Source organism: Quercus robur, chromosome 9, assembly GCF_932294415.1.
Source record: "Quercus robur chromosome 9, dhQueRobu3.1, whole genome shotgun sequence".
Lineage (NCBI taxonomy): Eukaryota > Viridiplantae > Streptophyta > Magnoliopsida > Fagales > Fagaceae > Quercus > Quercus robur.
Window position 1 is genome coordinate 51,078,802 of NC_065542.1, and position 11,091 is coordinate 51,089,892.

Sequence of the window (11,091 nt, forward strand, 5' to 3'; positions counted from 1 at the left end):
TTTACTCTAACTCAATTGCTAAAAAATTTAACAATAGCACCGTCAATGTAGCTCTATATTTATGGTGTGGGTTGTTAAAAATAGTAATACAATTTTATTTAATAAATTTTTTTATTAAATATGAATTTTGACAAATTTAATATTAGATTATATTATTATTATTATTATTTTTTTTTTATATATGCAAAACTTGACACGTATGTTTAGAACGTAATCCGTCGGTTAGTTAGTCCTAGTAATGATAATTTTATATATATATATATTTCATACATTACAGTCATTCATTTCTCTGGATAAAACCAGAACCAAAACCAACGGCCATTGTCTCAATCACTCTCTCTCTCTCTCTCTCTCTCTCTAAAACCAATATGTTCATCGCTATTGCTGTTCGCGTGAAACGGTTCGTTTTATGACATGGAGGAGGCAAAGGCAAGGAGGAGGCTCTCCATTCTCTGTTCCCATCTCCGTCCACTCGGGGCGTCGGATTCGGGTCACGCTCCGACCCACCTGATTTCTTCACGGGTTTCCAATTCGGACTCTGAGACTGAGAACAACGAAAAGAATCTCCACCAAAACGACTGCGTTTTCTGCAAGATTATTATCAACGAATCTCCGTCTGTTAAGGTAATAATTCACCTCAATTCTAATATTTCCTTTTCTTTTTCTTTTTTTTGTTAAAAGAAAAATTGAAATGTGAATTTTAAGGTTTTTCACGATTTGGGTTTCCAATTTTGACTTTTGAATTTTATTTTATTGCTTGCACAGGAATAAGTAGAATTTCGTGGTCTCAATTTTTGATTTGTCAAAATTTTTTTTTTTTTTTTTTGAGGCTCTTAACTACACTTGGGTCTTTAAAATAGGCTTATGTGCGATTTAAATCACGACGGATCTTTAAAACCCGTTGTGGCCGGAGGCTTGGGATGAGCTGTAGACCCAAACATTGTGGTGGGTGGGGTCGTGTATCTGTGTTTTACACCCAAAGACTGGCCCAGTCATTTAAAAAAAATGATGCGGTTAAACTAAAAACTGACATGTCATTACTTTCCAGGGACTATAAGCAATCGCTTTTAAGTTTGTTACAGTCACTATAAGTTTTTTTTTTTACTGCAGACTAAACCTGGTTACTTTATATTTAAGGACTAAAACTGCTCATGCATGTGAGAGATATATAAAAGATGCATGCATGTAAATGAATCTCAATGATAAATATTTGGACCGATTGATAAAGTGTGCTTAGGAGATCTGGGAAAAGGGTTCGAGCTGCAGGATTAGCAGTATATTGTAATTATCTAAAAAAAAATGATAATTTTTACTCTCAATTTACATGGAATATGGGGGCAAAGTACAAGATCTATTTTTTCCCCTTGGAATATCTGATTTTTTTTTTTTTTTTTTGCTTGAAAAGATAATCATATAGAACCAAATTTCTTGATTTTTAATGCTTCAGACATTTGTGGTTGCAAAAATATAAAATTCCCATATGAGTTCTTCTGAAAGCATTTCAAATCAAGACCTAATCCTATGCATAATGTAAAGCTGCTGCCTTCATTTCTTGTTATGCTGTGAAAATGCATTTTCTGATCACTTTGGTTCTTCCTTTACTTATTCTACAATTGAATGTGATTTTGCAGCTCTATGAAGATGATATGTGCCTGTGTATTTTGGACAGAAATCCACTGAGTCATGGGTAAGGTATCATACATCCAAGATGCAATTTATATCTTCTTGCTTGTTATGGCTTCATTTTGCTTTATGTTTGCGAGTTCCTGTGGTTTAAAGTTCATGTCTTAACGGGTACCGTTAAAATATTAACCCTTAAAAGTGATGTAGCTTTTACCTTTTAAATTTTGTTTCTATAGGTTATGTTACTTGAGAGCTTAAAGAAATCTCCAAAGTTACTCAGTACACATACTATGCCAACCCTTGTGTCTTTTATAGCCTTGGGGTTTCAAGTAACTTCTGTCTCTGCAGATAAGTTAGGGCTAGGACACTGAAGGTTTTCCATGCTGAAGCTTCTTTTATTAAAGCCGTGATAATTGCAGTTCAATCTGTATTATTATTACTTGGCCCAATGCCATAAAATAAATTGGATTAGTTATAAGGCTCTTTTTGCTTCTAGCCAATATATGCCGCATCTTAAGCATGAATTACAATTTGGTTCTGAATGTGAACACAATTAGCACAGAACTAGTAATTCAAAGAGCTGAATAATTGATCTGATCAGTAGAGCATAAGAATGATGTTTAGATCTTACTCTGATATTGACATTATGTGGTTTATTAGAGAATTGACAAAACTGTAGAGCTGCTAACAGAAGTTCTAAGAAAATTGCTTGAACTGGGTTAACCTGCAAAAGTGCCTCATCTGACTTGACCCAAGCTGATCCAGGTGATTCCAAAATCTTAGTTGTTTCAGTTGACAATGGGTTCTGAAGATTGCAACTAGAAGATATCAGTTACTGTCGGGTTTTCATTCTGACCTGAAGTTTACCAAACTTGAGCAATTCTATGGCTGCAGAGGTATCAAGGAGCCATTCGTTATAAGGATTAGACCCCTCCGCTCTTTTTACACAAGTCCTTATCTTATCTCTTCCTCCCCCTGCCCTTATTTTTTCAGCTCTTCCATACTCTCTCTCTCACTCTCTCTCTCTTTCTCTCTCTCACACACACACACACACAAACACATCATCCAATCTAATCCATGCAATTATGCAAGCTCCAGAAACTCAAAGAGGACAGACTAAGAGTTTCACTTTCTCTAATTCAAAAAGGTTTTCATTCTTTATAGTAGTCTTAGTTAGGAGGTTTTGTGTGAATTTAAATTCTGGTCATTTTTATTTTATGGATTTTTGGTGCAATGGCAAGTGCCTTCCCCAAAAGTGACAAGTTGTGGGTTCGAGTCAGGAATCAACCTCTCCCCCCCCCAAAAAAAAAAAAAAAAGGGTAAAGCTATTTACCAATCACCTCTCTTAGACCTAGTAGAAAGTGAGAGCTTTGAGCATTAGATACGATCTTCTTCTGTTATTTTATGGATTCTTATTCTTGGCAAGTCTAGTTCTAACTTTGTTGCTGTTAAATTTGTTTCGTAGTCATTCAATGATAAATTCCAAAGAATTTATTGGTTTGTGGTTGGAATGAGATTTTGGGTCTGCTTGCTGGCTGTTGCCCTTTTGCTGCCATTGTTGCTTGCTTTGATGACATCCACCCACTATTCGTTAACTGACTCACCACCCATTGAATCCAACCAGCTTGACTGGCTATCTGAAAAAGATCGGCAGTCGATAAACCAATGCATATCGATCTATGTCAGGTGTTAAATTTCCAAAGTGATTGTGCTTGGATCGAGTGATGGAACCGAAGCCCAACTGACCTATGAGCAGCACTAGATCTAGGAATTTTTTATGGAGATTGTACAAAATTTCTGATTATTTACATCCTGTTCTTCTTACAAATTAACCACTAAATACTTATAGATTACTAATTTGCCACCATACAAAACCCATATACATTCTCTCAAATTATCTTCTTTAACCTATCTCATAATGACAGCTAGAAATTGTTACTTGAAGTCATTCCTTGTTAACTTCCTTTCTTTGTACTTCACAACTTTTACATTCATTCTTTCATGCGTACTCCTTGAGGAAGAGCTTGTCACTAGATTTAAAGCTTGCCTACAATTCCACATCTCCTTTCACAGCTTTCTGCATCTCTGCCCTGGTTACCCTGTTATTCTTCTGAGTTTTCTGAGGGAAATATTGCCGACGAAGAGATCCTGCTTCCTTTAATCCGTGCTAATAGCTGTTCAATTCTTTGTACTCATAAACAGAGCATTTTGACACCACCTGTGAAAACAGACTTGTAGTATCTAATCATAAATAGGTTACAAATTCTAAAGTCTAACAGAATTAACCCTTCTTTTCTGGGCTTGGGGTGAGGGGAAAGATTGGGATATATTTGCATCTACTTGTGATGCTTCTTATGTTAGTCATGCTTCTTGTGTTAGGATGAGTTAGCATGTTTATGTTGAGTGAGCATTAGGGATCTTAGCAAATCCAATGAAACTGAGAATTCAGCACCAACTTCAATCAAGCAAATAGTCAAATACTTGGTAACTGTTTAAGATGAGGTTTTTCTATAGGCATTAATGGAAAACCTCTTAGTGCTAATCCAAACAACATATAAGTTTTGAAACGAACTCTAAGGACCCATTTTTAAATGAAACTTGATTTTTTTTCTTTTCTTTTTTTTTCTTTTTTTGGGGGGTGGGGGGGGGGGGGGGGGGGAGGGGGAGGGGGACCTCAGTATTGAGAAGGTGCCATCTAGATTGGTAGACAACTAGGATTGAGGTTAGAAAGATGGGAGAGAATGCCTTCATCACATAGCTCATAGGCCCGTTGGGTTGCTACTGGTGAAAAAATCTCAAGTGTCAAAAGTAAATATAACATGAGTAATTCAAAGCACATCATTATGCCAATGAGCTCTAACTCAAATGGTAGTACCTTCTCCCATAAAAATGGGTGAATGGTGAGGTTGTGGGTTCAAAGCCCATTGGGGGTGTGTGTGTTAACTGCCAATTCACCAAAAAGAAAAAGAATCCAAATTACATAGTTGTATTACCATCATGGAACTATTAGAGAGAATTTTGGAACTAACCAGGTATCAAAAGCTTCAAAACTTAGATTGGCAAAAACTGAATTTTTCACCTAGTTAAATACATGAAGACCCACTTGATATGCTAGCAAGGCTAAAACTCGTTTCCAGTGCTTTAAACATTTATTGAATAAATATTTCTGAATTCTACTAGAATGTAGTGACTTGTAAGATATTGGTATGCTGGCAACCCTGAATTAGACAAATATGGTGTGATAATATAAGCTATAGCGTAATGGAAGGCTTGATAGAGATGACAACAGAAGTTTGCTTTAGCGTTTTCAAAATGGACTAATGGTGGACACTACAAACTTGAAGGTTGAGTAAGATTTTGGATTAGTAGCTTAATGTTTGGGTAAAGCTTACAATGGGAGAAAACGATGCAAAGTATTGTGAATAAAATTGCTATCAGTTATTACTATAGTTACCTTCTTATCAAAATTGAAAAATATAGTGACCACTTACCATTCTAAGAGATTGGGATGTTGAATGCACCAGTATTAGAGGGTCAACAAAGTTTATGCTTTTTTTAATTCTTTTTTTTTTTTTTTTTGGGCACTGGAAATGTTAGTCATTGCACAGTTATAATTGAAACTTGGATCTACCAAATTTTGCTTTTAGTGATGAATCAAGGTGCTTGAGAGACTTAACCTATTCTTTTGTGTGTGAACCTACTTACCTATCAAAAACAAATTTTGTGTGTGAAACCTACAATATGATTCAGAGATAAGAATTCAGAATGCCGTTATGCCAAGCATTATGTGCCACCTGAATGCTTTCATGCAATTTTTTGTGCCTTGATGCCTCTTGCAATTCTTTCATCCCATTGGAATTCTGAAACCTCAAAACCTGATTATTTTCACTTGCTGAGTGAAGCTGTATTGCATCCATTTATCCTTTCTTTGCCCCTTCAACACTAATTGGGTGCACCTGCAAATTACAGGTGAAAAAGGAATGAGTTGCTAAAATTGGCTCTGAATGGATCCCTATACCAATAAAAAAAATAAAAAATAAAAAACCAAGAGATGCATTGTTTGAGATTTTCTTTTGACATCATTATGTCTTCTATTTATTGTATTTTTCTTTTCTTTGTTCCCCAGGCATTCTCTTATCATCCCAAAATCTCATTTTTGTTCATTGGAAGCCACTCCACCATCTGTAAGTAATTTTAAGTGAGTATAGTCGGTTTGTATCACATGACATCTATGTAGATCCAATCATTTTGTATTATGTCTATAGAGACATGATCAATTTGCATCATGTATAGAAAGCCTTCACAAATTTTCTAGTGTAGACATTTTTTAACAGTAGTGTTGCTTTCCTTTTAAACATCTTTGTATTAGATAATGTAGTTAGTGAATTTTTTTAACGTGTGCGTCAAAATCTATTATGCGTAAGTGCATGTGTAAGAAGATCAATGGTTAAACCCCAAAGAAGTGAAGTTAAAATTATAATTTTTGTGAGCCCTGTTTTTTACTTCTGTTGTTGTTTAGGAGCACTTGGAGTGACAACATGCATTTTAACTATAGTCCCCCCACCCTCTCTCTCTCTCCCTTTGATAGGCATTTCTTGATAGTCAATATAACCTATTTTCTTGGGCCAAACAAAAAATTCAAGATAGGGAGGGCCGAAGTACTAATAATTATGAAAAATTAGTCAACTTAGAAAGCACATAATATCATCTAGGAAATAAGAATATTTGGGGTACACACCTCTATATTTAATGTAAAATTAAACTGAAATATAAAGTGTAAATCTTGAGATTTTAGTAAGTTTACCCCTAAGCATATATGTAATTCTGCCTCTGCTTCTTTCCTTGAATTCAATGATATTTGTGGAAGATTTTTTACATATGCACATGCATTTTTTCTTACCTATATAGATCTTGTTGGATGTTTTAAAGTTATTCAAGGAGGCTAACAATTTTTTGATTTTTAGAGCTTCATCTCATGATATGTCAACTCTCTCATTTCTTGTACATCTATTAAGCTAAAGTTCTTTGTTATTAGTATCTGTGCAAGGAGTACAGAGCAGTAAAAGGATTTATAGCACGCCTCTCTCTTTCACTCTCTCTCTAGGCATCCAAATATAAATTCTTTTCATGTCTCCTAGTCAACTTATTGTGCAGGTGGTGGCTGCAATGTGTTCAAAAGTGCCCTTCATCAGCAGTGCAATAATGAAAGCTACTGACAGTGGTATGTACTTATGGCTCACTGCAATCACAATTATGACTGTTCTTTTCTTTCTTTTTTAACCGAAAGAGTATAAAAATTAAAATGGCCACCTACATGATTACCTTACTTAATGTTATTGCTTAAAATACAAACAGCATGGGAATTTGATTTTTCTTTAGAAACAGTTAGTAGTGACTGTGGGTTTTGTTGGATTGGGTTGGCTAAATTGTGACGATGCAGATGGTCCAAAAAGACAAAACATATACCGGTCATTGGAAAAAAAGCCACCAATCTACTCCTATTCTACATTTTTCTCAGAATTTTGAAACTCTACAATTGGTTGGTCTAGGTGTCAAAGAACCATGCCTCATGAAGCAGAAATCACTAGTTCTAATCTTCTTTAGGTAGAACCAACACTCAGTAATCTTGGGCACAAGTGCGCATATTCGAGTCTTGAACACAGTTGTTGAAAAATATCTGAAGACACCCCCCTTTACCACACTTTGGTGGGAATAGTGGCGTTTAATAAAGTTTATTATAAAAAAGTTTCAAAAAAAGGAAAAGGAAAAGAAAAGGGCACAGTTGTACTAGGAGGGAAACATACAAGAAAACTAAAAAAAGCAATGGAGAGAAACAAAATGGAAAGGCTTCATTTGGATGAGCTTACTTTCAACTCAAAAGAGAATGTATGGCTTTTTAAAGTATGACCTTTTTAAGGTATAACTGTATTTTTACACAATGAACTAAATAAACTGATGAAAATAAGCTCACCCAAACGGAGAATTCAAAAAATACAATGATCCAAACTTAAAATTCTTAGATAGTTTTATTTATCAAAGAAAAAAAATTCTTAGATAGTTATGCCTATGATGTCCATTATGCATGCCATAATTTTGTTGTTTGGACGGCGATATGTATCATTAATTAAATGCACAAACCCAAAATTCCATCTATAGATATAAAGTAGAAATTTTTTTGATAAGGATTACACTAATGAGATGATTCTAACTTAGATCAACATGGAATGTATGGGCTATAGGGTGAAAAATAACCTTAGTAGTAAACTTGACATTGAGTCTCATAAGAAGTTATTTAGGATTCAACCTGTCAGTTTGATACCTGGTGTAATATATAAAGCTATGAACATGCATGCGCGCGCGCACACACACACATATATACTATTTAAACTGGGAGAGCAACAGCTTGGTTACAGTGGGTAATATGTTGTGATTTATTAATTTCATGACACACACACACCCATATATATATATATATATATAAATATATCTGTTTGTGTTATTTACAGCCATTAGTTGCTCTCTCCTGTTTAATCTGGGAGAACTACAGCTTGGTTAGGGTTGGCAATATGTTCTGATTTATTAATTTCATGATGTACCACCTTCCGTAATAAATTGTCTCCATCTTCAGTAATAGACTAATAGTTGCATTGATTGCAATAAGACCTGATGAAAGTGGTCCTCTAATTTAGGTTTGGCTTTTTTTTTTTTTTTTTTGATTGGTAAATAAAAACTTCATTGAAAATAAAAAAGAGGTACAACAAAGAAAGCAGTTCCCCTGGTACACAGGTAGTGTACAATGGGAAACAAAGCGTTAAACAAAACCACATGTATCTAAAAAATCCAACAAAGAAGATAAGATTATATAGCAGGAATCTGATTAAGCAACTAAATAGTTACTCACAGAGAGTGTTGGTATCATGGTACAATGGGGTCACTGATATTGTGCTAAACAGCAAGTACACTGCCCAAGAGGCGGGATCATTTAGTGCTCTTTGGATACCTGCTGTGGCACTTTTAAAATTTCATGGAAAATTAGGTATTAGAGAACCAATTTTAGATTTTCTTAACTATAAAAATCGAAAGAATACAAAATACAAGAAAAAAGGTCTACCATATTTGTCTTGAAAGGAATGCTACATCACATGGGGGAAGCAGGGGTGGAGCTACGTTGGTGACTTGGGGGGGTGGGGGGGGCCATCAAAGGTTTTTTTTTTTTTTTTTTTTTTTTTTTTTTTTTTTTTTTTAAATTAGAGCAGGTAAAATTGCACTTGAACCATATTTCTAAGAACTGGCCCCTACATGAAAAATTATTTGGCCCTCCCATTTGTCCACGTTTAGTGTTCCTTCCAAACTTGCTTTTCATCTTTTAATATTTTCCCTCATTTATTATTAGTCTTTACTATTGAAACTCCTTCACATGTTAGACCATTGGCTTGATTAGAAATTTTACTTTTTCAATTCCAAAGCTTCAATATATTTTTCTTGATCTGGTTTGAGCTGATATTGCTCTTTATTGTACATTATATTGCTCTATGTTGTAAGCTGATATTGTTTTCCGCATTTGTTGCTACTTGCTAGTAAATGTTGCTCTCTATTATTGAATATACCTATTGCTATTTTTCCTTCTCTATTTTTTCTGCTCTATTTTGCTGTGGCCATTCTTTTGGCTTTGTATTCTTCTTTCCTTTGCATAAAATTTATAATTTTGTCTCAAAAACTAGTGCTGAGATAATTTGGAACTAGCAAAAATTACTTTAAGATCTTGAGAAGTACTAGAGTATTCTTCTCCTTTTTTTTTTTTTTTTTTTAATAAACCAATCAATAAGCTTTATTCAAAATTTCATTTTTGGCTTCTATTCTACTCAAATAGCCAAATGTGAAAGTCATCTTGTATTTTTATATATAATTTCATATTGGTTTATAAGGATTTTGTTGTTTTTATTTTCTAAAAATATTATATCTTCTTATATATGTAGTTGTTATATTTATATTTAATTTCTTGAATGGTTTGAACTTATGGTTTGTTAAAAGGACTAGAGAAACTTAGAAGGGAAAATGAACTTAAGATACTTAATTGGTCATTTAGTTTTGTTAAGTGCTAATAAGAATTGCATTGATTAAACTAATGCACAAAAACATATATGTAGTATTTTGAGTTTTTCTTGAATTGTGACTCACTACGAGATAGTTTAATCTCGGCCCCCTCAAATCAAAATTCCTAGCTCCGCCCCTGGGGGGAAGTGTTAGTACAGAAAGGCAGCTGATTCAGAAAAGAGTTACTTGGTGTAAGAATATTAAAAACAAAATACGAAACAGGATTCTCTACAGCATGTGCAAGATTCCTAACTTTGTGTTGGCTTCATGAGTTGTTTTGGTGTTCAAAATTTCTGGTTGCTGGTTGTCCAGCATAAGGGGATTGGCAACAGTCTTGGTACAGATATTCTGTTGTGTTTCTATCTGTTAGTTTTATGTTTCTCTGCTTTGTTTTTGACTAATGAAATCTTATCATTCATATACCCACCCCCCCCCCCCCCCCCCCCTCCCCCCCAACAAAAAAAAAAAAAAAAAAATCACATCAAATTCAAAGTGCTTTTCTCTGTTTAGAGTGGAATGTGAATATATACCAGCAGAATTGAACTGTTATTTAGTTGTTAAGTTTTCATCAATATTTTAGCATTATAACAACTTAACTGGAAGTATTTCATGCAGATTCATTCAACTTGGTAGTTAACAATGGTGCATCTGCTGGACAAGTTATATTTCATGTAAGTAAATATCATTTTTTTTCCTCTTCATCTATATTCGAGTTCCGATATGTCCACTATAAAATATTAAGTCTGAATCTTATTAAAACTGAATGTCAAATGCATCAGGACCACTGCTGCCTGTCAACTATTTTAGTAGACTAGTTTTTTTTTGTTTTGTCTTAAAACGTAAACATAGGAAAATATTAGCCTTTGCTAATTTTGCTATATAAATTTCAGACTCATATTCATATAATCCCTCGAAAGGCGCATGATTGCTTGTGGCCTTCTGAGGTATGTATTGCTTGCTTATATTTCTCAATTCTGGGACAATAACATACACGAGGTAGAGATATGTGAATGTTGATGTTTTGCAGAGTTTACGGAGGCGTCGCCTAAAGTTGGACCAGGATGTTTTTAAACTTGTAGATAGTGTTCGAGAACAGTTATCAGTATCGAACAACACCAAGAATGGTCTCACAGGAAATTAGTGGGTCATTGATCTGCAGTTGTAATTTATGCCATGATGGTATGCATCTTGTAAATACATGCAGTTTTTCTGGGTTGACTAGCATAAATGGATCGTTTTATTTTCTACCTGTATTTATTTTCTTTACCCCCTTTTTTTTTGTTTTTAATTTTGTTAGATTGGAAAAGGTGGCTTGTGTTGGAAGTTTAATACTTGCAACAAAGGCAGGCAAGAGAGAGAGCATGGCTTTCACCT

At 34.4% G+C, this 11,091-nt stretch overlaps 1 protein-coding gene across 5 annotated transcripts in view; it reads left to right on the top strand.

Moving 5' to 3' along the window:
• Positions 1–269: 269 nt before the first annotated feature.
• LOC126698962 (adenylylsulfatase HINT3) overlaps positions 270–11,091 on the top strand; it is a 67,329-nt gene continuing 56,507 nt past the window's right edge. For 2 of the 5 annotated variants that reach the window (XM_050396505.1, XM_050396507.1), the window contains exons 1-5: positions 270–624; positions 1,632–1,687; positions 5,750–5,807; positions 6,778–6,844; positions 10,333–10,388. In XM_050396505.1, coding sequence (XP_050252462.1) covers positions 415–624; positions 1,632–1,687; positions 5,750–5,807; positions 6,778–6,844; positions 10,333–10,388 — 447 coding nt within the window. In that variant the 5' untranslated portion in view covers positions 270–414. Of the gene's footprint in view, positions 625–1,631; positions 1,688–5,749; positions 5,808–6,777; positions 6,845–10,332; positions 10,389–10,607; positions 10,662–10,744; positions 10,971–11,091 lie in introns of those variants that run through there. The other 3 variants (XM_050396503.1, XM_050396504.1, XM_050396506.1) reach the window with 3 other exon arrangements.